At 44.3% G+C, this 25456-nt stretch overlaps 1 protein-coding gene across 5 annotated transcripts in view; it reads left to right on the forward strand.

Moving 5' to 3' along the window:
- Positions 1–25456, forward strand: part of MGLL (monoglyceride lipase) — a 190240-nt gene that overhangs the window by 89200 nt on the left and 75584 nt on the right. For all 5 annotated transcript variants that reach the window (XM_054587495.1, XM_054587497.1, XM_054587496.1 and 2 more), the window contains exon 3: positions 11343–11449. In XM_054587495.1, coding sequence (XP_054443470.1) covers positions 11343–11449 — 107 coding nt within the window. The remainder of the gene's footprint in view (positions 1–11342; positions 11450–25456) is intronic.

A 25456-nucleotide genomic window follows, 5' to 3' on the forward strand; every position in this document is an offset into this window, starting at 1 on the left:
TTTTTTTTTTAAAGAAAACCCATCTGGCACCATACATAGTTACTACAATATTATTACCTGTATTCCTTATGCCATACTTTACATTCCTGTGACTATTCTGTAGCTACCAATTTGTACTTTTGAATCCCTTCATCTTTTTCACCCACCCCTCCAAAACACCCTCCCATCTGGCTACCATCAAATGTTCTCTTTATCTCTTAAGTCTCTGTTCTTATTGTTCATTTATTTTGCTTTTTAGATTCCACATGTAAGCAAAAGAACATGCCATTTGTCTTTCTCCGTCTGACATTTCACTCAGCACAATACCCTCTTGGTTCATTCATGTTGTTGCAGATGGCAAAATTTCATTCTTTTTCATGGCTAAGTCATATTCCATTGTGTATATGCACCACTTTTTTATGTGCTCATCTATTGATAACACTTAGGTTGCTTCCATAGCTTGGCTACTGTAAATAATGCTGCGGTGTACACAAAGATGCATATACCTTTTCAAATTAGTGTTTTGGATTCTTAGGATAAATACCCAGAAGCAGAATTGCTGGGTCCTTCTTTTTCTCTCCTTGTAGCCTTTGTTTTAAATTCTATTTTGTCCAGTAAAAGTATTGATACTCCAGCTTTTATTTTCATGAAGTATCCTTTTTCATCCCTTTACTTTCAGTATGTGTGTGTCTTTGTATCTGAAGGGAGTCTCTTATAAACATCATATATACGGGTCTTCTTATACATTCAGCCACCCTACATCTTTTTATTAGAGCATTTAATTCACTTGCATTTCAAGTAATTGTTGAGATATATATTTATTGCCTCTCTATTATGCATGTTTTTTATCTTCATCCCCTTCTTCTTCTTAAAGAAGACCCTTTAACATTCCCTGTAATGGTTTGGTAGTGATGAACTCCTTTAGCTTTTTCTTGTCTGGGAAGATCCTTATCTGTTCTTTCATTCTAAATGATAGCTTTGCTGGAAAGAGTAATATTGGTGGTAGGTCCTTGTTTTCATCACTTTGAATATTTCATGTCAATTCCTTCTGGCCTGACAAGTTTCTGTTGAAAAATCAGCTGATAGTCTCATGAGGGTTCCCTTGCAGGCAGCTAACTGCTTTTCTCTTGCTGCTTTTAAGATTCTCTGCTTGTTTTTAGCATTTGGCATTTTAATTATGACATGTCTTGGTGTGGGCCTCTTTGGGCTCATCTTGTTTTGGGACTCTCTGTGCTTTCTGGACTTGTATGTCTGTTTTCTTTGCCAGCTTAGGAAAGTTGTCCATTGTTATATTTTTAAGTGGGTTTCAATTCCTTGATCTCTCTCTTCTCCTTCTGGCAGTTCCATGATGCAGATGTTGTTACACTTCATGTTATTCCAGAGGCCCCTTAGACTATCCTCATTTTGAGGGGATTCTTCTTTCTTTTTGCTGTTTTGATTGGGTGTTTTCTGCTACCTTATCTTCCAAACTGCTGATTCAGTCCTCTTCTCCATCTAATCTACTGTTGATTTCCTCTAATATAGTCTTCATTTATGACTGGTTGTTTTTTATGTTTTATATCTTCACTTTTATGTTTCCTATTTCATTGTTAAAGTTCTCACTGAGTTCATCTACCCTGTGTTCATTGAGCATTCTTATAACTAGTCTTTTAAGCTCTACATCTGGTAGATTGCTTGTCTCCATTTTGTTTAGCTCTTTTTCTGGAGTTACGTTCTGTTCTTTTATCTGGTCCAAGATTCTTTGTCTTCCCCATTCTGGTTTCCTTCCTGTGTTGGTTTCTATGTATTAAGTAGAGCTGCTATGTCACCCAGTCTTAGCAGAGTGGCCTATAGTAACAGGTGTTTTGTAGGACCCAGTGGCTCAGCCCCCCAGTAACCAGAGCTGGGCACTCCAGAGGCACCCCCATGCAGGCTTTGTGCACTCTGCTATTGTAGTTGAGCCTTTATTTCTGTTGGCATGTCATTGGGAGGGATTGACCCCATGCCAGTCAGCTGCAAGGACTAGCCATGAGTAGAGTGGAGAAGCTGCTGTGCAGGGGCAGACATAATGAAGCAGGACTTGCTTCACTAGGTTGCTGGTGCCTGCCAAGTACACCCATTGAGTGTGCCATTGGTAGATATGGTTCGGTGGTGCTCTGGCATGGCCTGAAGCTGTCCACCAGGTGTACTGGCTTAAGGCCTCTCAAGCTGTGTAGGCCAAGATCAGCTGTCATCTGATCCCTGCCTGGGGCCACCTGGAATGGACTACAGAATAATTTACAGAAGGCTACTCTTTGTGCTGGGCTTGGAGGTACTTGTAAGCCCAAAGCTGCAAACCAAGGCTGGCTACACTAATGTCTGGCTTGAGCCACCTAGCAAGATGTATGGGGCATGCTGAGGCCAAATGCTGCTTGTTCGGGGTTTGTGAATCTTTGACAGATTTTAGGAAATTCTGAAGCATGAGCCAAGAAAGGCTGTTTGTAGGGAAAAGACACTGGAAGCAGTTTAGATGGGCCTGCAAGTTGGGTGGGAGCCAGATTTCAGGGAATCACCAGAGTGGGTGAATGGTATTAGACAGTTTGAAGGAGACTTAGATATGGTGCATGCCTGCACTGGCAGTGGGAGGACTGAGAAAAAGAACAATGGCTTCTTCCAGCATTTCTGTCTGGGAGAAAGCCACTCCTTCAGACTTCGCCCCAAAGCCAAACAATTCAGTTCCTTCTGTATGTCCCTGGTACCTTTCAAACTGTTGCCCCAGTGTTGGAGCTTGGAGGGAGTAAGTGCGAGTAAGTCCATGCACAGGTGCTTTAAGAGGAATGCCTGGGATTCCAGAAGCCTTCGTCTCACTCAGCCATAATCACTGCTGGTTTTCACAGCCTGAAATTATGGAGACTTCTTTTCCTGGCATTGGGGTAACTGGTGTATGACTGTGACCCTTTACTCCTCAGTGTAGACCTCCACAACTGAAACATCCTTCCTAATTTTAACCACCACACTTTGGTGTGGGACCAGCCCATTTAGCATTTTCAGCCCTGCTACCAATCTCAATGTGGCTTCTTCTGTATAATCTTAGATATAGGACTTCTGGTCAGCTAGATTTCAGTTAGATTACAGGAAATTCTTATGATTTCTGAGATCACAAAATCTGGCAGTAGGAGTTCAGTGGATGTGGATGATGAGGTGAACCATGCACTGCCTGAGTGGAGTGTTTTGGAAATAATCTAGAGACAACTGCATATACAACCCTCAGAGGAGGCAGGCAGACTCCCTTTCACGCCCTTCATTTAAGTACATTATAAAAATCAGTGTAACTGTCTGAGTCAGACACCCACACCTTGCCACCAGAGCTGCTGCCTATGGGTAGGGATGTCTACTCTGTCCCTCTTACCATTTGTTTCCTCCAACAAATCCTGTTTTCCAAACTTTTCCTAGTAAAATTAGTAGAATGTTTCTTCAGTTGGGCATCGTTCTCCCTTTAATGAAGCCTAGCATTGTCTAGAAAAGGGAAGACAGAAAGGAAGCTACTCAGTGCCAAGCTATGCTAAGTGCTTTAGTTCTGACAGCCTTGTGGGGGAGACGTTGTGATCCCCACTCTACAGATGTGCAGATAGAGGGGGGCGTAGGTCCCAGCCAAGTCCAAAGTCCTGCGGGAAACATGGGACCCCTTTCATCAAGGTGAACTCTTTTCCTCCCAGCACTGGTCTCTGTCTTTCAAGGTACTGGTACGGCTGCTAGACTGTTACCTGCCTACCCTTCTAGGGGTCCCTGTACTTTGTGAGTCTATGAATGGGCCTCACCATTCAAGGGGTTAGCAAGGTAGAGCAGATGACTGGGAAGACAGAGGCCTCAACCTTGACCAACAGAGCCCTTTATCATATTTCTACATATGTTCCCTCATTTCATCCCAAAACCCCAGTGAGGTGGTGCCAGGTGGAAAAATTGAGGCCCATGGAAACCCAGGAACCAGTTCTTGGAAAACCTGGAGTTAAACCCAGGCCTTCAAACTGCAAGTGGACCATCTGTGTAATCAGAGAAAAGTGCTTCAGTGCAAGTTGCAGTGCTTTCTCTATGCCAGGTAAGGCCCTTAGCATTCCATACACATCTCATTTACTCCATATTTCCTCATTTCCTCTGTGATTTGTGTTGTTCGGATTATCACCATCTTGTTTGTGAGCACACTGATACCCTGAAAGGTTCGTCACTTCAACAATGAATAAACAATAGAATAAAGGGAAAATTAATTTTTTCAAAATTAACTACATTTATTAGTTTTTTACTGTTCAAATACATTTGTCTCCATTTACCCACCACCACTTTTCCCTGCCCCACACATCCCCACCTCCCATCCTCAATCCTTCCCCACTTTGGCTTTGTCCATGGGTCCTTTATACATATTCCTTGATTTGACCCTTCCCCTTCTTTTCCCTGTTACCTCCGTCCTTCCTCCCCTCTCATTACTGTCGATTTGTTTTTTCTTTAAATGTCGCTGGTTATATTTTTCTTGCTTGTTTGTTTTGTTGATTAGTTTCCAATTATAGGTGAGATCATGTGGTATTTGTCTTTCATCTCCTGGCTTATTTCGCTTAGCATAATGCTCTCCAGTTCTAGCCATGCTGACACAAAGGGTACTAGCTCTTTCTTTTTCTTTCTTTTTCTTTCTTTCCTTTCTTTCCTTCTTTCTTTCTTTCTTTCTTTCTTTCTTTCTTTCTTTCTTTCTTTCTTTCTTTCTTTCTTTCTTTCCTTTCTTTCCTTCTTTCTTTCTTTCTTTCTTTCCTTTCTTTATTTCTTTCTTTCTCTTTCTCTCTTTCTTTCTCTTTCTCTCTTTCTTTCTCTCTCTCCTTCCTTCCTTCCTTCCTTCCTTCCTTCCTTCCTTCCTTCCTTCCTTCCTTCCTTCCTTCCTTCCTTCCTTCCTTCCTTCTTTTTTGTTGTGTCGTATTCCATTGTGAAAATGTACCACAGTTTTTTGATCCACTCATTTATTGATGGGCACTTAGGTTGCTTCTAGCACCTGGCTATTATGAATTGTGCTGCTGTGAACATTGGGGTGCATAGGTTCTTTTGAATTGGTATTTTGGGATTCTTAAGGTATAATCCCAACAGTGAAATCGCTGGGTCAAAAGGCAGTTCCACTTTTAGCTTTTTGAGGAAATTCCAAACTGTTTTGCACAGTGGCTTCACCAGTCTGCATTCCCACCAACAGTGTACTACGCTTCCCTTTTTTCCACAACCTTGCCAGCACTGGTTTGTTGATCTGTTTATGGTGGCCATTCTGACTGGTGTGAAGTGGTATCTCATTGTGGTTTTAATTTGCATCTTACTGATGGCTAGTGATGCTGAGTATCCTTTTATATGTGTCTGGGCCCTCTGTATGTCCTCCTTGGAGAAGTGTCTGTTCAGGTCCTTTGCTCATTTTTTTACTTGGATTGTTTGTCTTCCTGGAGTGGAGTCATGTGAGTTCTTTATATATTTTGGAGATCAAACCCTTGTCTGAGGTATCATTGGCAAATATATTTTCCCATACGGTTTGGTTCTCTTTTCATTTTGCTGCTGTTTTCTTTAGCCATGCAGAAGCTTCTTATTTTGATGAAGTCCCATTTGTTTACTGGGGGACATTAAATTTTTGATTGAAGGGAAATTCCCCTTTGTCACACCTGTGCTTGAGTAAGCAGGTCCTGGCTTATAAACTCTGAGGAATTCTACATGTTCATCTCAAGGTCTGCATATGCCTTATTGGGAGCTGTCCTCCTTCCCGGGGCTGGATGCCAGGCGGGCCATCTGCTCCTGGGGCCAGGCCTCCCCCTCTAATAGTCACTGCCTTCTCCCAGAACAACCGGCTCCTAACAGGCTGCAGCCATTAAAGGTGGTCCTGGGAAGAGATTTTTGCTAGCTTCTTATGCAACCTAATTTCTACCACTGTGGGTATTGCTGTGTCTGCATAAATGCCCTGTTAATTTTCTGCTGCTGTTGTTGATTTAGGTTGCAGAAGACCAGGGGAGGAAGGATAGAAGGGCCTGGCCGTGCAGGTTTCCTGCTCCTCTGTCCACAGAGCCAGACATGCTTCAAAAAATCAGATTAGGTCACTCCCCTGCTCCATACCACCTTCTGTATTGAGGAACCACCATTGCCCCCACCCCCCAAGCTCCTTTCTGCCTCCAGGGCCCCTGCAAGCTCTGGCTGCCTCACCTCTCAGAGCTCATCACAGGCACCTTCTCCTCCCAGTGGCTTTCTGGAAACCATGCCCTTCATTCTGTGCCAGGGATAAGTGTACCTGTGTTATCCTGGGCATGACCCTAAACCCTGACAACTCTCATTTCCGCCTGTAACTGTCCTTTTTTTCAGCCTTAGATCTCAGCTTGAACACTTGAAGGCCTTCCCTGTCTATTGTGTTCAGCCCCAGTAATGTCCCCTGTGGTACCTTCTCTTTGTGTTCATGGCACTTCTCACAGTACATACTTGTACATGTATTCTTTGCTCAGGATGTCTTTCTTGTGAGACTTTCAGCTATGTGAGGATAGGGACAATGCTGTTTTTCCATTTCTGTGTCCCCAGGATCCGGCATGTGATAAGCTTTGAGTCAGTATTTCTGCACAGTCTGTCAAAGGGCCATTGTCACTGCCATCTTGTGACTGAGTAGCCAGGTGACCTGCCCAGGGCCCTATGTGGTGGTTCTGGGAATCAAAATGCCCCTCCTGGTCTGTATTCTCTGTCCATGGCCTCCTGGCATGTGTGGTGTTATTTACTTGACATCTAAGTTTCTTAGTACTGTGTGTTTTCAGAGCATAAATATAATCATAATGACTGTGAAACCCTGAGTGGTGGTCAGGATCCAGTGTGAATGTGGAAGTTCCACAGAAAACCTTGATGGGATATTTCACTTTTGCCAAAGAGACAAGACATAAAGACATAGAGCTCAGAATGTAACTGGACGTGTCCATGGCAACAAGAAGTGGAGCTCAAAGGGGCTGGGACCTAGGATGGGCCTGGGCAAATGCTGGTCAGTTTTAGACACAAGATGGGGCCATAAACAGATGGTGGCTCCACCTGCAGCAAGTGTGAGGGGAGCAAGCCAGAGATATATGACAAGGGGAGGGAGCATCCTTGCAAGTGGGTGGAGCAAAGAAATGGAAAATCCTGGTGCCAGCTTGCTTCTCAAGGCCCCTGCCCCAGGGTAAAATCTCCAACCTGGAAAACTGCTGTGGGCAGAGGGATCCAAGCCCAAGGGGTCATCCATACAGTCAACAAATCTTTACTAAGCTCCTATTCTGCACCAGAATTTTTCCCAGCTGAGAATATAGTAGTAAATGAGATCAACAAGACCTCTGCCATCACAGAACACAGTCTAGTTAGGGGAGACAAACAAAACAAACAAAACAAAAGAAAACCCCAAACATAGCACTAGATAAGTGTGTTTAGATAGTGACAAGTACTAAAGAGACTACTTCAACTGAAATGGTCAGAAGAGGCCTGAGATTCAAATAATGATCAAAGCCAGCATGCAAAGATGGGGATGAGAGAGGTGATCCCCAGCAGAAGCCCTTACAGGTAGGAAAGGGCCCACTAACCTAGGCTGGAGCAGACTTGGACAGGCTTTCATTAGTCAATGGTGCACACCTCTTCTCAACTCTGAATTCAGTGACGGCATGCTAATGGCTTGAAATAAGCCATGGTGAAAGCATTTACACCATGGAAATTGGAAAAGCTACAAATGAAGATCATTACCTTCCTGGGTCATCAGCAAGGAGCCCAAGACAGGGGGAGGAGGTTATTACCACAAAAGCAGCAGGTTTTGTTCTGTGGTAGGGGACAGAAAGTCTCTGAGGGGTTTTAAGCAGAGAAGTAACATGATTTATTTAAGTTTTTCTTTGCCAAACAGATCCTACAAAACGAAGACTCATTTCCAAAGAACAGTAAGTGTGGGTAGAAGGAAGGGAGATTGGTTTATCAGAATTGGGGGCCAGGCAAGAGCTGAATCCAGTAACACAGGGAAATCTCCTCTCCCCTTCCCTTGCAGCAGCAACATAAGACCAGAATGAGGCCTGTTGTTACAGTGTGTGTGTGCCTAACCTGGATCTTGAGGAGAAAGGGGGCTAAGGCTGCAGGTGCTGCTCTGCCTATGCAGAGAAGGGTGGCTGAAGCCTTGGCCACCTGCAGCGTGATGGCCATGTCTGTCTAATTAATTTTCAAAGGGATGGCAGCAGCAAGCTACAGAAACCTCTGCATCTCTACAGCTGGAACTCTTGGTTTACCTAGCATGTCCCTCAGGGAGATAAGTGGTTCCAAAATAGCTATAAGTCTCCAAACCAAAACGACTGCATTCTTGCCATTGGCAAGTTCCATGTGACATCTGAGCAGCATTGTTATCCAAGCTGCACACAGAGAATAAAGCAGGTGTTTCTCCACGTTGGGTTGCACATGAGAACTGCTAGGGAGCTTTCCCAGACCAGGCCAATTAAACCCAGAGGTTCTTCTGGTGGTGGGACCCAACCTCAGCATTTTTTAAAGCTTTCTGGGTAATTTCAAGGTGTGGCTCAAGTTGAGAACCGCTGGATTAGAAGAATTTCTGTAGAGTAAGCGGCCAAGTATTTTTCCACATGTTGCCTTGGGAGTGGGTTCTATTGACAGGCAATTCCAGGCATGTTGACAGTGCCTTGTGCCACTCCTTTGGACACTAAGTGAAACCCCTAAGTTCTCCACTGAGTTGGAGCAAAATGCAGTGAGAGGCTGACTATTGCATGACTGGCTTAATCACCTGTCCTTCTGCATTAACTGTGGACTGATTTAATACAGCAGTTGCCACAAAAAATTCCCAAAGAATTTTAAAGGGCTGAGCCTCCCCTTCTGGAGATCCAGTCCCTTTTGCAGATGGGAGATGATGAGTAGGTTCCAGCTGTGCTCCTCAGTAGCTGAGAGGAGTCCCATCAGTGGACCCCAGAAGTTTTAGGTGGATAGGTATAATCAGGTGTCTGGGCATTACATAAAACAATAAAGAAGATATGAAATGTTCCTCTTATATTTTTAAATAAAGAGCAGGAAGGACAGATGTCAAAGGAAAATGAGGTTATTGCTGGTACCTTGTGTTCCGTTCAAAGAATAAAGCATGTAGCAAAACGAACTGGTGCTGTTCTGCCTCTACACAGCCTGGCAGAGAGGAGTTATAGAAAGAACACAGGCTTTTGAAAAAAGGGCTTATTCACTTAACACATATCCTCTGGTCCCTGCTCAGTGCCGCTAGGCTGGAGTACTAGTCTGGTGTTTTGCCATCCTGGCCTCTTGAGCTGACTTCAAAGGAGAGGAGCGAGCCAAGAAGCACACAAGCAAATGTCAAATTGTAATGTGCAGTGAGGGTCCAGTGCAGGTCAGAAAGGCCCAAGAGAGAGAGGCCCCCCCAGGCGGGATGGAGGAGAGGCCTTTCTGAGGTGATATCTTTCCTAAAACCCAAGCATGAGGAACAGCCACAGGAGATCTGGCAGAGAACACTCTAGGAAGAGGGGGATGTCAAGGCCAAAGTGGGAAGAGCTGGGTGCTGCTGAAGAAGTGAGTGGAAGCCCCTTGTGAGGACAGGGAGGTGAGCTAGGAAGGTAGCCAGAGAGAGTGGCGAGGCAGGCAAGGGACAAGATGACTTGTATTCTGAGCCTACTGGTAGCCCATTGGAGATCTGAAAGCCAGGTGCTGACATGCTCTGATCTACCTTTTACCAACTTGCTTTGTGACTTGGGCAATTAACTTCTCTGATTTTCATTCTCAGCTGTAAGAAGATAAAGAATGATGTGATTTTGAGGATTATCACTCTTTTATGTGGAGTTTATAGAGGAACTGACACATAGTAAATGCTCAATAAAATGACAGCCACTGTTCTCCTCCTTCCCTCCCCCCCACATCATTAGCAGAAATTGAATGTGTGTGTATCACAGCAGTCACTCCTTGCTTGAAAGGACTCTAACCCCTCATGGGTCTTATGCTAAGAATATGAGTCTTGACAATTGTATATTTAAGAATCTAAATCTCCTCTCATAACGCCACTACTGCTGGGCTGACACCAGCCAGTGTAGAAGCTAAGGTGAGCTGTGTACCATAGGCGCTATTGTTTATATCCCAGAGTGCTCATGCCTCATTGAAGGTTTTCCTGGGTGACTGAGATCCCAGTCAAACTCTTCTTCTAGCTCCTGAGGCTGCTTCTGCATGGATCTTAAGTGCAAAATATAACGGTTTGTTTTAAAACCTCACAACCTTTGTCATTCATCCATTCATTCAAACAGTATTTGCAGAGTGCCCTCCAAGAGCTCAAAACTATGTTAGCCATTAAAGAAAAATGAGGGCAAAGTCTGCATGTGCTCAAGAAGATTGTAACTGGTAGTGGAGGTAGGTAGAAAGCAGCTGTCACACATCCTATAACAGAGGGATTACCGAGGCCCAGAACAGAGAAGAGACTTAATACAGCCTTCCAGAGGCTATAAAGTCTTTTTCAGAGAGGAACCTTAAGGATTGGTCTTGAAACAAAGGAAGGAGTTTGCCATATGGAAAAATGGGAGGATAATAAAAGTCACACACACAATGCAAATGCCAACAGCCTGTGGCAGAATGAATGTGAAAGTACAATTATTCTACACAAAAATAGGGTTGTATGTCAGTTAGGATTCTTCTCATCACAAGTGATGGAAAATCCAGTGACCTCAACAAAAGCAAAAGACAAGATGAGGGAGAATGCTGGCTTCAGGTCCAGCTGGATTCAGAGCTCAAATACAATTAGGACTTGGTGGCCCTCCTTTACATGGTTCTCCTCTGCTGGGTCAACTCATATTTCATTTTGGGCCAGGCAGCTGGGGCCATTCTAAGCCTGCAGCCTCCAAGGCTACAGTCTAGTGTGAAAATGAAAATACTTTCTCCTGACTCTCTAGGACAAAGCTCTAGGATCAGCTCTGACTAGACCAAGTCAGCTTGGCTTGAGTCACATACCTGTACCTGAGCCAGTTACTGTGGCCTGATCACAGAGTGCTCTGATTGGCTTAGGGCTGATCCATGAGGGAGGAAACCAGCACCAGTGGAGGGCCTGCCATGGGTCAGTGTTCTGTCTGGTGTGTTGGTATAAATTAGCACCTGTGACCTTCATCACAGCTTTCCAGAGGAAGAAACTGTTATTACTGTTTTGTAGGTGAAGAAATGAAGCTGCAGGGATGAGTACTGTGCCTGTAAGCTCGCAGTAGAACCAAAATTTGGATTCCATTCTGTGGAACCCTGAAGCTCAGCATTCTAAAAGCAATCCGCTCTCACTTACTGATGCATTTAGTCTGTAATCTGGTCTTTGATTCATTGCTGATGTCATGAAAGCTCCAGACTACTCAGTGATCTGCTACCTTCCTGACCTGACTCCTCTCTTATCCCTGCAGAGCCCTTGTCTTTGTGTCCCATGGAGCTGGGGAGCACTGTGGCCGCTATGATGAGCTGGCTCAGATGCTGGTCGGCCTGGAGCTGTTGGTTTTTGCCCATGACCATGGTGAGTACGCCCAGGGCCACAGTGGGTGGGGCCCATGATTCTGGCCAGTGCCTGGCAGTTTGGGTGTCTAGAAAGGTCTAGTCCATCTTACCTTCATCATTCTTCTTCCTCAGTTATACTCTTCTGATTCCTGCAGTGAAACAGGGAAAACATATTCTCCATGGGATGTTTCTAAGTTAAAAAATACATAATTATGTAAACAAAAGGCATGTCTGACCAGCAGTTTGTGTTGCATTTGGGACCTCCACTGAAAAACCAAAGTGGGAATATGTTTATATAAGAATTTGCCCCAAGCCAAATAATGCTCTCTTACATTTATAGTGTGCTTTATGTACAAAATAGGGCCTGATTTTCTCCCAAGGGTCTCCAAAAGGATGTGGTGCAGTCAGTGCAAGGACAGTTTAAATTCTGTTTTAACAACAAAAGGTTTATAAAGAATTTCAAACCAGGAAAATAGTAAAAGTCTCAAAAGACCATATTGGTCACAAGAACACCCAAACACACATGACCACTTGCGTGCACACACATATATATCCATACACTTATGCATACATGTATGGCCCTCGGCTGAGTCTTTGATTCTTTGTCATGTAACAAAATCTGCAAAATGTACCATAAAAATGTAATATTCATTGACTTAAGTCAGTATGTAGTTCCTTAATCATTTCTGTGACATTCTCTATGGTTGAGAAGGGTCCCAATATAGATCTTTCTTTGCCTAACAGTCTTTAAAATGAAGAGTTTTCTGTGACTGAACATTGTCATCCTGTACTCCTGTGTGTTGTCAGCAGCACATTGTTGGAAGCTTTACTCCAGAGAGGACAAACACACTGGGGTCCAAGTCCCCACTGTACTGTGCTATCTTGGAGACCTGTTTAATCATTGCAAGCCTTTATTTTCTCATCCACCGAATGGGCAAGACAGATCTATAACATAATAAGGATTGTCATGTGATAATGCATGTAGAGGGCCCAGCAGGATGAGGCACCTTCTTCCCCTTTACTCTGTCTGCTCTGAGATACCCTCCACCCCACAACGCAGACTAGCTTGTGTGCTGTCTGCCCAAATGAGGGACTCCAAGTCTCTGAGAAGGACCCGCTAAACCAAGGCTGGGAGTCAGGGGCTCTGGCTTTTTGTCTTAGTGTTGCTACCCAGAGCCTGGTCATCTTTCAGTCCTGCAGAGGCTGCTGTGAAGCTAAAATGAAATGGTAGATACAAAAATGTTTTACAAAGTAAACAGAGTTACTAATAGTGGTTTTGTTGCTGCTTTCTATAACACAATTTGTAGAAACACAGGTTTCTGTAAATCTGATGCTAACTGAGTTTTAAGTTAAATCTTGTTGTTCAATTATATTACAGATTTTATTGTTTAGGCAGAAATCTCAAGACATTGTGATTGCGTCAGTCTGGCTGTGTTTCTCAATATGCCTGGCAGACTGGCATGCACAGAGAAAGCACCCAGTATTTCATTTAACTTGTTTTCCATTTTCACCTTAGAATTGTACGAGTTGACCTCATGGACATGAACAGCTTGCCAGAAATAAGAATTACTATTCCTGACATTTATTGAGTGTCAACTGCACACCAGGCTCTGTTCTAGGCATTTTTGTACATTACCTGTAATTTCTCATAACAATGAATATTACAACCTCATTTTAGAGGTAATGATGCTGAGGTTGTATAACAAGGGAGGCCCATTGTCATTGCACCAAAGTACATAACAGTCTGCTGCAGTTTGACTGTATGGCAACAGAAATCTGATGGTAGTAACTTAATAAGTTTATTTTTTTTCTCATGCTACAGAGAGTCTGAAGCAGGTGTGAGAATGCCACAATGCCATCAATGCCCAAGGCTCCATCTGCAATTTTGCTCAGTTGCTCTTAGCTTGTGTCTCTCATGCCCAAGGATGCAACTCCTCTTCATGTTCTAAGCAGGAAGGAGACACACAAGCAATACAGAGGAAAGGATTAGGCTCATATCAGGAAAGGAAATTTTTCTTGGAGGTCCCTGACGTATTCCAGCTACATTTCATTTGCCAGCACTGCATAACATGGCTACCCCTAACTGCAAGGGAGGCAGGAAAATATAATTTGTTAACTGCATATTTGCTGATCCAAACAAAAAAAGGTGCTGTAAGAGAGATGTAAAGAATGCACATTGCTAGTAGCCATCTTGTCCTCTGCCATACCACACTCCAAGTTTATTATTTAAGAGCATTTCTCAACCATTTCTTCTTGATATGTTTTCTATATTATCTATCCCTATGTTCTTTCATAAGGTTTTGATGCAAAGGTTATTATTAGCATCAACAGTAAGAAGTGGTTAAAGTTCCTAATTAGCCCTGGGTTAGGTGTTACACAAGGAGAAATGCAAGGACATGGTAACTGATGTGCTCATGGTAGAGTGACCTGTCTTTACCAGAAAAATTAAGCAGCCTCTATTTAGTGCTCAGCTTTGTTAGAGTATTATCCTGAGTGGTAACTATCCCCTCATGGTGGAGGCAGCAAGCTCCTGGCAGACAGACTGTCTTATTGTGAGAGCTTCTCTCTCTACCTCCAAAACCTTCTAATCTGCTATGTGCATCCCAGGACTGCACGGAGTAGAGGCTTCATCAGTGGTAATTGAATGAATGAATGAATGAATGGGTGAGTTAATGATCCAAAATAGGTCAGACCAGAAATGTTTAAAATAGGAATGGTAAAAAAAGTACCCACATTAACAGGGCACTATTGAATCTTATCCTTATGAAGAGGATCCAGCAGAGTGGCCACTGGAACTCTGAGTCTGGTGGCCAATGTTGGGGTGGAGGTAACAATCAAGTAGAGCAAACATATAATGTGGATGGAGGCTGAGACAGAGGCAGGATACAGAACCTCAGAGGCACAGGGCTTTCTCAATGCCTGGAGAGGTGAAAAGGTGGCTGGGTCTTTTTTCGTGAGAAGGAGCTTGCCAGAAGAAGAAAGGATGTGGAAAGAGGCAACAATTATTGAGAGCTGTGGTTCCCATATTTGCTGCCCACTTAAAAATACTGAGAAGTCTTAAAAATACTGAAGCCTGGGTCCCCTCTCTCCACAGAGACTGATTTCTTGGGATTTTTGATGTGGCTGGAGCATCAAGATTTTTAAAATCACCCAAAGCTGAAAACTACCCTTCTAGGCAGAAGAGATCATAGGGGAGAAAAAACAAAACAAAACAAAACACCAGATATACCAGATCACATGCTTATGAAAAAACAAAACAAAACAAAACACCGGATATACCAGATCACATGCTTATGTCCTGATCAGGTAGAAATCCCAGCTGGCACAAGGATTTCTCTAGACCCTCAGGTTTAGAAATAGAAATGACAGGGGAGCCTCTGCTAGGAAGCTCAAGGCTCTGTAATAAGTCCTTTTGGACACTTGGAGCTTGTGAAAGAATTTAAGCCAGGAAAGATAAGATGTCTCTTGGATACAGCAAGGGCCACCAAGAGTCTTTTGGAACCATGAGGAGACAGGGGCCAGGACAGGGCCCAGTGATGAATAGGCCTGGGTCAGCAGAAGTGGCGTTGCTGCGGGGATATCTGAACAGGTGGAAACCACAGAGGCTGGGATTTTCTGTGCTGTTCTAAATATAGCACAGAGAGAACCAGGGCTCTCTCACCAGCCAGTCCCTCAGTCACCAGCTGCTCTTGGTGACTCACTGGAAACCCCTCAGCCTTCCTGGCAACCAGAGCCGCAGTGCAACCAGGAGAGAGGGGTGAAGAAGGCAATGTATATGCAGGAAGACAGGACAATGAAGCCTTGTAATCCCTGAAATGAGCAAATTGAACGTGTTGTTCAGACCACAGGTGACAAGGCCATTGGCCAGGTCACCCTTCCCAATAAACAACCTCCTAATTCTGTGCAGTGGCCCACTTAAAATGACTTTTGCTGGGGCTGGAGATGCTCTCTATTTACAAAGTATAGAAGAATCATTCTATGATTCAACAATGAATTAATTATTTGCAAATCGTTGAGGGAATGTGTTAAAGGAAGTTTATTTTGTTTTTGTTTTGGGGTTTTTTTTATGGCTTAGGTGCATTTTATGGGTTTTCTTTTAGAGTTTTTTTTTTTTAAACTATGTTGGAGCATCTGGGAAGAGGAAGTTCTGAGGGAATGTTTGTGGGTGGCAGTTATGCCTGAACTTGGGAGTGGGGCTACCCTGTCCAGAGAACAGTATTTACAAAATTCTGGGGAGAAAGATGATACATGTATATTTTCCGTACAGGGAGACAGGTTTGAGTCAAGGTACCTTGCTTGATCTATTCTAAAATAGACTTCCACCAGTTACAGTAATATATTTTTGTTTGAATTGTTTTAAAATTATGTTAACAATTTTTCTTAACTTAGTAAATATCAGAGTTAAAATAGTAGAGTGAGTGGTGTTTTGATGCTTCACAAGGCCCAACCCTGGGTTAGGGTTAGTGAACTCTCTGCAAGCGCCTCAGGCATGGAGGGCTCAGTTGTACCTCCTCCCTCTTCGAGGTCTCTGCAGTTCCCTTCCTCGCCACCTCCCTTCCCGCTTTATTCATATTTAGGCATACCCAAACCTTCAATCTTGGATATAAACTTCTGACATGAGTTTATTTGGTCACTTGCTTCTTTTGTTAATAAAGCAGAGGCTTCCATGAGCCTCAGTTTGCTCATCTATAAAATGAGGATAATAATAATAAAAGTTGCATCATGAATGTGGAATAAAATGGGAGAAAGAAGAGTTCTCACTGTCTCTGGAAGGCTTGTGGAAACCCAGATGGCTGAGCTCCAGATAGCTGGCTTCTCAGACTGTTGGATTCTATTGGGCAAATTCCAGAAAGAAGGGAGCCAGGGTCATCACAGGTGTTTGTGTGTGTGTGTGTGTGTGTGTGTGTGTGTGTGTGTGTAGAATTTAAATAATGTGCAGTGTAGGTATAGTCAAAATTGGAAATACAGTATTTGCAATAAGCAGATTCAGCATTTCCTACAGCAGATATTATATGAGAACCTACTATGTGGGGGGTTTGCACTGGATGTGAGAATTGGGAAATGATGCAGACCTAGGTACAGCTTCCAATAACCCAGTACAGGGAAGGAGACAGACATGCTTTAAAAGAACAGTGAGCAAAGGAGCTTATTATAACACCCTGGTGGGAGTGTGCAGGGGGTAAAAGAGAGGAGGAGAGAGGCTGAGTCTCCCTTGGAGAGTGATCATCCAAAAAATCTTCACAGGACATGATACTTGTGACCTTGGACAAATCACTGTTCCTCACTGAGCCTCAGTTTCCCCACCTTAGTCATAGTATCTACCTGTTGAGGAGTATACGAATGTGGTAGCTGCTGGGCACATATATGTTCAATAAATACCTATGCTCTACTCCCCTCAAACAGACCCACTTCTTTCTTCACTGTGCATTAGGCACGACCTTTGAGATGAGAACTTTCTTTGTCATTTTCCTCAGTTTCTATTTTTTCTGCAGCAAGCTGCTCACACTTCCCATTTTATTTAATCCGAAAACAGTCCAGCCCACCATGGGTCTGCTCTTTCCTTGTGTCAATGTCACAGAAGCAGCCTCTTTGTCAGCATCTGGGAGTTCCCCTCCAATGATGTCTGGAGTAGTCCCTCTGGCTTTCTACCCACTGTTGAGGTCATTTTTACAAATATTTAGAAAGTGATTGCTGTGAAGATACACCGAGAGTGCTGAATGATTCACATGTGAATCAGGCACATGATTTACAGGCAAGTTCGTAGTCTGAATCCTGTATGATGAGTTAATGTAGGGGCTTTGAAAGCTAAATGGGTGTATGTTTCTGGAAAACCAGTGCCATCTTTTCTCATTTCAGTGCTGGAGCTGCCTGATAATTTGCCATCTGGTTATCTTTCAAAAGGAATTTACCCCAAGAGTATATGTTCCTTCAAAATTATTCATATAGCCCCTGAGATGGAAATATTTAAGGTTTTCTGGTAAGGAGAAAACAGACATCACTTTATGTCTCTTGAATAAGCAGTTTCTGAAGTGTTTATACAGTTACTTTTTGGAGAAGAAAATAAAGTCAAATTACCTACCTGCAAAGCTGTATTAAGAAGAAGACCTGAATGAATAACCCTGGGGAAGGAAATTCTTAGAAGAGGGTGCTGTTTGTCATGGTTCAGGAACTTGGTAAAGAGATACCTAATTATAATGTAGGCATAGGTTATATTTTTAAGCAGAGAAAAACACAGACCTTAGCATCCGAAAGTCCTGGTTAGAGTCAGTTCAACCACCTTCTTTCTGTGTGACACTAGGCAAGTTACCTTCCTCTCTGAACCTCAGTTTTCTCATCTACATCAAGAGAAGAGTTAAAGTCTCTACCTGGCCCATAGGGCCATTGGGGAGATTAAGTGAAATAAGCCACATGGAGTGCCTGGTTCAGCATGAGTACTCCATAAATATTGGCTATGGTGAAGTGACTACTTACTGTTCTTAGAAACACACCTGAGTTTGACACTAGTTCTAGTTCATACTACCTAGTATGTGTTTCAGATTTGAAAAGTAGATGTAATATTACCTGTCTCATAGGGTATTTATAAGGGTTCTCATATGGAGAAATATTTCTATTTAATTAATATTTATTGTACCCCTGAATGTCCATGCAAAAGCTTTTTGGATATTGCTTTGTTTGACCCTCCTGACAACCTTCAAGCAGATGCAGTTATTGTTACAGGTGAGGAGAGCTCATGAACACACCAGAATGTGTCTTCTTACCCACAGCACAGGACTAATTGTGGGGCAAGATTCTCATGACATTTCCCATTCTTTATCTCATTTATTCTACATACAGACCTATAGTGTAGACCAGTGATTTTCAACATTTTTCATCTCATGGCACACATAACTAGTTACTAATTCTGCAGCACACCAAAAAATATGTTTTTTGCCAATCTGACAAAGAAATAGGTATGATTTTGATTCATTTACACTGGACTGCTATTGTTGTGTTGGCTGTTACTATTTTTTTTTTTTGACAATTTAAAGAAAAAGAAGTCAATACCTTTGATTAAATAGTCATGTATAGCATGTTTTAAAATTTTTTGTGGCACATCAGTTGAAAATCGCTGGTCGAGATGTTTGCATGCCCATTTTCCAGACTGGAAAACAAAGAAGACACACAGATGAGGCAAGGCAAGCTTGGGTTCATTGCATTTTAGCTCTGCAGCCTCAGAGCCCCTGTTCTCTACCTCCCTGCAAAGGTGACAGAGATGTTCTTCCTCCTGACATTTCCTGGAGGCCAGGGAGTCTGCTGCATGGCCAGATGTACCTAAAGGAAAGTGTATTCTCCACTCCTTCCTCTATCCTGTCAGGGGCAATTCTTGCTTCTAGGAGAAGAGAAGAAGACAACTGGCCTGTGGGTGGTGGTTAGTCACCTCAACAAACAAGCTTGGATGCGGCCCAGGAGGGCCTGTGCTGGAATTGGAGATGGAGGTCATCAGCATAGGGCTGGTTAATGCCACAAAGTCCAGGAGAAACTGGGGGAGCCTACAAGATGACCAGGAGGGAGGAAAATTTCAGGAGTGAGAGGAGAAGGCACTATGTGAGCTAAAACTTGAACTGTAACTCAGATATGCCAGGCAGAGTGGGGTGGAAGAAAGGGCATCATGGTCCCCAGGAGCATCTAGGCAAAGGTTCAAAGGCAAGGGGAGGACACAGGCTGAGCTTCCCCATCATGGGCCAGACACCGTGATCCACAGGTGTGTCTTCTACTTTAAAGGTGAGCATACAGTAGTCCCTTCTTATCTGTGATTTTACTTTCCAGGGTTTCAATTAACTGGAGTCAACTGTGGTCTGAAAATATTAAATAGAAAAAATCAGAAATAAACAATTCATAAGTTTTAAATTGTGCACCATTTAAATGAAATCTTACACCATCCTCACCATCCCACCCACTACATGAATCATCCCTTTTTTCAGTTTCTCCACACTGTATACACTCCCTGCCCATTGGACACTTAGTAGCCATCTCATAATCAGATCAACTGCTGCAGTATCACAATGTTCCTGTTCAAGTCACCCTTATTTTACTTCATAATGGCCCCAAAACACAAGAGTAGTGATGCTGGTAATTTGTATATGCCAGAGAAACTGTAAATGCTTCCTTTAAGTGAAAAGGTGAGCACAGTATAATAAGATCTGTTCAGAGAGAGGGAGAAAAAGACCACATTCACATAACTTTTTCACAGTGTACGTAATTGTATAATTACAGTGTTATAATTATTCTATTTTATTATTAGTTATTGATGCTAATACTTCACTGTGCCTAATTTATAAATTAAATTTTATTTATATATATATATATATATATATATATATATATATATATATATATATATATATATATATCTCACATAGTACAGGTATATATGGGGTTCAGTACTATCCATGCCTTCAGGAATCTGCTGGGGGTCTTGGAATGCATCCCCCACAGATAAGAGGGGACTGCTCTACTGAGCTTTGGAGAAGCATAAGACCAGGTCACATGGTAGGAAGGGCACACTGGATTTCCTGCACTATCCAAGATGGCTATGGTTAGGAAGATACCTTCAGGTTGAGTGGCCAAATCCTGGAGCTTGTTTACCAAGTGTGAGCAAGAGTTTGGGGATGACTGTTGAACCATTTGGGGAGGAGGGGCAACATGCTGCTGCCAGAAGCTTCACAGAGAGCCCAGACCAGGGCTCCAAGGCAGGGGTTAGCTGCTGTGACGTCATTCAACTCCTGGATTCCTGTTACCATCTTTATATTGCACACAGTGGCTGAGGATATCATGAGGCCCTGGAGTGTCAGTTCCCTCTCAAAACACAGCTTTATGCAGATATTGGACCACCTCTGATGCTAGCTGCTGGTTTGCCCAGGTCCCAAGCACAGGTACCTTGCCAGTGCCCACCCAGCCCAACTAGCAGCCCCAGCTCCCACTCCAGGCAGATTTTCTCACCCTCATACCCCTCATGCTCCTGTCACACCTTTTAATTACTTGTGGATAGTGATTCTTCCACTGAGTCCTTTTAGTTACCTGTTTGTGTGTTTGCTTCCCTACCTAGATTCTTAGGTCCTCCAGTGTCAGAACCAAGTATTATTTTTCCCCGGTGTCCTTAGCACAATTGAGATCCTGGTCACTGACTGAGGGGAGGCAGAATGACTGTGAAATAAGTAAGTTTAGTAGCTCCCTGAGAACAATATGCATCTTTACCTCTCCAGTAGGGGTTTTATCTCTGAGTTTTAGGATAGGGGAATGATAGTAGGGAGAGAAGGGGTAGGGAGAAGGAAGGAAGGAAACTTGAAGAGACTCCTCAGAGGCCAGGGTCATGGTGACAGAGCTTAGAACAGAGGAAGGAATTGATACCAGCCAGGGTCTGGACTGGGTCAGCAGCAGGACATGTCCAGGTAGGCCTTCTGGCTGAACAGGGTTCCCCACCTGGGTTGGCATGGTCCATGATCAAGCAGCCTTGGCTGCAACAGGCCTCTGGGAAGCAGAGGGGCTGGGTATGACTGTAGGCCTGGATGAGTCAGAGCTAGCTTTGAGCTTGAGTTGCCTGTGCCACCATAATGACTGGATGCTGGCCAGGCATTGTTAGTTTCAGTGTGGCTTCATGGTATCAGAAGCGTTGATGCTTTTAGTGGTCATTTCATAACATTCTGTCAGTGCTCCAGCAGATGTCCTCACTAGTGTCTTACAGACTCGCTTTGGCAATCATTTGCCCTCTCGAGCCTTTTCTTGTCAGGCACACCTGTTCCTGGACACTGGGCTCACTTCTGGCAAGTCTAGCAGACCCTGAGGGTGTACCAGCATGTGCCCTGCATCACATTCTGTGAAGCTGTCTCCCATGCCACTCATCAGGCACCTTCTAAATTTAAGCAGTATGCACCTGGCTTAGGTAACAATTACTCTGGATTATTATTTTCCACCTGCAAATAGTGACTATTTTCCTAAAGACATTCAAGTCGGGTGGATTAGGTGTCTGTCTCCAGTTGGAATTAGTGACACACAGAGTTTTCCAGTACATGTTGAGACAAAGGGAAGGAGAATAACATAACACAGCTGCCCAGGGTGAGAGGCAGATTTGGGAGCAACTGCCCTGCCTGGGTTTAAATACCAGCTCCTCCATTCACCAGGTATAGGGCAGGACAAGACCCTGACCCTGGAACTTCTGTTTCCTCTCTGTGAGGTGGAGATGGTGGCTATATACGATACCTGGATGTTACCATCTGCAAAGCCCTTAACACAGGAGCTGGCCCAAAGAAACATGTCAGCATATGGTGCCTATTCTAATACTCATACCCCTAACTGAAGGTAAGGTATGAGCATAATTATGATCACATATTAGTCACCCACAAGCAGGAAGCCACAGTGAACCTGCAAGGAAGGCCTATCTTCTCACTCTAGGGTGTGGGGACAGGTGTTACATTCTAGGTCCCACCAACCATGGCAGGTTTGGGCCAGGACTCCAGCTTCCCAGGACTGCCTACATATGTGGTCCCCAGGCTTGGAAATTGCTGCTGTCCTTTGGTAAATTAACATTTAAAATAACTCTGGCCCTGGCTGGGTGTTCAGTTGATTGGAGCATCACCCCATACATCAAAAGGTTGCTGGTTCAGTTCCTGGTTGGGAGGCAACAAACTGATGTTTCTCTCTCACACCAATGTTTCTCCCTTTCTCTCTCTCTCTTTCTCTCTCTATCTCAAATCAATAAAAAAAAAATCATCAGGTGAGGATTTTTAAAAAATAAAATAACTCTGCAGGTGGACCAGGAAAAGGAGCTACTCCAATTCTTAAACAAGTAGACCCAAGCTGGCTGCATTAAAACATGTCCCCTGGAGAGGCCGCGTGACTCTGTGAGGCCCACATGGAATGCTAAGGCTTGCAGTGGGGGAAGGCTGACTGAGGGAGGAGCGCACTCTATTTGTGAGCTGGAGCCTTTTTGAAGTTAGAGCTGAAACAGCATGTGACCAGGAAATGTCTGACCCACGGAGAACTAAAAATAAGTGACTGTGATGCTGCAAACTGTCAGGGCAGCAGGAGAACGTGGGAGCAGGGAGTAAGCTAATGAGGCCCTCCTCAAACTGGAAAAAGGAACCTCTTGATGGCAGACAAACTGCTTCAGAAACCTCTGGTGAATTTTAAAATGCACATGATACCACTTGGCAATCATAAATCACCAGCTACACTTGCATGACACCCATCCTTCCCAAGTGTTTCCATAGCCTTTATTAATTTCATTTTTTAGGGTCACTTCCTACGCAGGTAGAGCAACCATTGCCTTTGTTTCATAGATGGGAACAGCCAAGAGTGGAGGGCCAAGATCAGAATCTTAATTTACAGCCCAGTGAAACTGCTTTCCTAGTGCCTTGATTTCTCATTAATTAGTGGTAAAAGAAAAGATTAAAAGGCCACCCAAGGAACCGATACCCAAGCAGTGAGGTCTTGCTGGCAAGGCCCTGGGATGCTGCACATATCCAGTGTTTGCCTAAACATTTGAGAATGAAGAGCTCTGCATTTGAAGGCTGGGCAAGTCCAAGCTGGGCTGCCAGATGCCAAATCAGTGAAATGAGTGGACTGGACATGCAGGGACCAGATCAGTCTGAGTGGCTATGCACTGTACCTCTCTGGGCCTCTGTTTCCTCATCTGCAAAAGACGAGACAAACAATACCTCTGTCATGGACTGTTATAGTGAGCAACTTATTGTAACACATGGACACATGTAGAAAGCACCCGGAATGGTCTATGAAGGCCATGTGCAATCTGCTCCAGGCCCGCCCACATGGGTGTGGTTGCAGAAGTAGCCTCTTCTGGAGCACTGTGAAGTCCTGCCCTGATCCTGTAAGCAGAGGCTGGGCAGTAGGTAACAATGCCTACTGGAGATGGAGTAGGAGCCCTGGAGAAACACCTCTTCCCTCTCAGCATCTCACCCCCATCCTGAACCAAGCTAGCAGCCCCAGCATAGTGGCTCTAACAAGACAGCACCATGGAAGAAGCCAATGTGCATGGTGAGCTCCAGAAAGCAGGGCTGTCTGGTCTTCAGCCTCCCCATGAACTCCCTCCCACACCTCAGATCTCTCTCACAGCACAGCCGGCCACAAAACACCCCCTAACTATTAGCACCCTCAGAACAGTGCCCAAGGCTTACTGATCTCTGCATCCTGCCTGCTACCCAGACATTGTAGCTACTCAATGGATGTCTGATGAACTATAAGGCATTTGATTAAAAACAATGGTTTCCCTGAGTTTTCCCAAGTTCAGCCTCCTGAATCATGTTTATGTGTATATGCATTTGAACTGGAGGATGGGCCCCGTTGAAGAAAATCAAATAATGCTTTCCCACCTGGGAAAATCCATCATTTCTGTGCTAGGAATTATTCCCATTGGATCACCCCGTGTAATCTTTTCAGCAATGTGATGAGGCAGGGGGTGTGCCCACCGAGGAAGCAAGCTCAGAGAGGCAGACTGACTTTCCTTAGGCTACACAGCCATTGGGATGGCAAAGCTCTATTCAAATCCCCACATACACCTCACTAGCATTTTAATTTTTGGAAAACTGCTTTGGGATAGGGTGCTGTAGGCTCCATCTGACCAGCAATGCCCCTCTTGGTGTGTGCCTCGGAACAGCTGGCTTGGAGTGCAGTTCCCTGGCAAGTGGTCCTAGGTTTCTGCATCATCCAACAGAAGTGCCAGAACAGCTCTAGCAATTGCTTGGGACATCAGTCTGTTGGGGGCACATGCCAGCTCCCAACCACACCTTCTGCCAAGGCTCTGCTCAGAGATGTTATGACTCCCAAAGGTGGCACCCAAGCCCAGCCAAGGGACAGACACAGTGCCAGGGCAGATTCCAGGAGTGGGAACATGGTCCTTCACCCAATTAATTCCTCACTTTCCCCACTGACAGACATACTGTGCACCCCATGCTGACTGCACCCTGTGAGCCTCACAGGGGTCAGATCCCTGTTTTTAGCCCAAGTTCAGCCCAGGATATTCTCTTAGGTGACTCTCCTGGGCAGAGGAAGAGGGGCTTGGGCTCTGGGCCTGCTCCACTTTTTCTGGCTGTGTGTCCGGGACTAGTCATTTCATTCTTCTGAGCCTCAGTTTGCTCATCTGTCTGATGGGCCTGAGGCTTTCCCCAGAAACTTTAAATCACAGAACCCAGTAAACTCAGCATGCAATAAAAGTAGGCTCCAGGGCTCACATAATTCTTTCCTTTCCCTCTGCTCTGCTCTGCTTTTGTTTGAAAGGCTACACTCACATCAGCCAGCCTTCTCCACCAGAAAACCATGCCCGCTAGGCAGGGCCTGCCAGAAAAGACTGAATATGAGAGGCAGGGGCCAGGTCTCTCTTTCCCCGGGGTTGTGGAGAAATGCCAGATCATTTAGTCACCATACTAGCAGTTCTTTCTTTCCCTTATTATTGTGCCAATGTCACCCAATCATAAAACCTCTGAGAGGGTTTATTTAGCAGAAACTCTCTTTTACCAAAAAAGGAGAGGAAGCACACAGTACTTCATCTAAAGGCCAAGGGACAGATTCCAAAGCTGCTGGAGAGAACCAAGGAGGAGGCCCTGGGCTGATCTGAGGCAGGTCAGGTCCCTCCTTCCTCCCAGCTGACCCACAAACCAAGAAACCCTAAAGTTACCAGGCTCCCTGGACTACATGTATCTCAATAAAATAGCACCATTTCTATGAACTAAAGCCTCTCCAACAGGAGACGGTGCAAAGAAATGTGATAACACGCCCATGGCTAAGATTTCTAAATGAACACAGTAAACACAAACGTCCCCCTTGAGCACATGACCCAGAAAGGAGGTGAACCTGACCTTCACTGAACACCTACTGGGTGCCAGATACAATGTGTGAGCTTTGTCACACATTCATGTGTGTTACAGGGCCCAAGGGACGGGTAAAGACAGGTCCAGAGAGGTTCAAGATATTGGCCAATCACCTGGCTGCAGAGCCACAGGTTTTGTCCTCCCTGACCCCATGTGTTTCAGTTATT

This window comes from Pteronotus mesoamericanus, unplaced genomic scaffold, assembly GCF_021234165.1.
Source record: "Pteronotus mesoamericanus isolate MK-2021 breed Mesoamerican mustached bat unplaced genomic scaffold, CSHL_Meso_final scaffold_118, whole genome shotgun sequence".
NCBI lineage: Eukaryota > Metazoa > Chordata > Mammalia > Chiroptera > Mormoopidae > Pteronotus > Pteronotus mesoamericanus.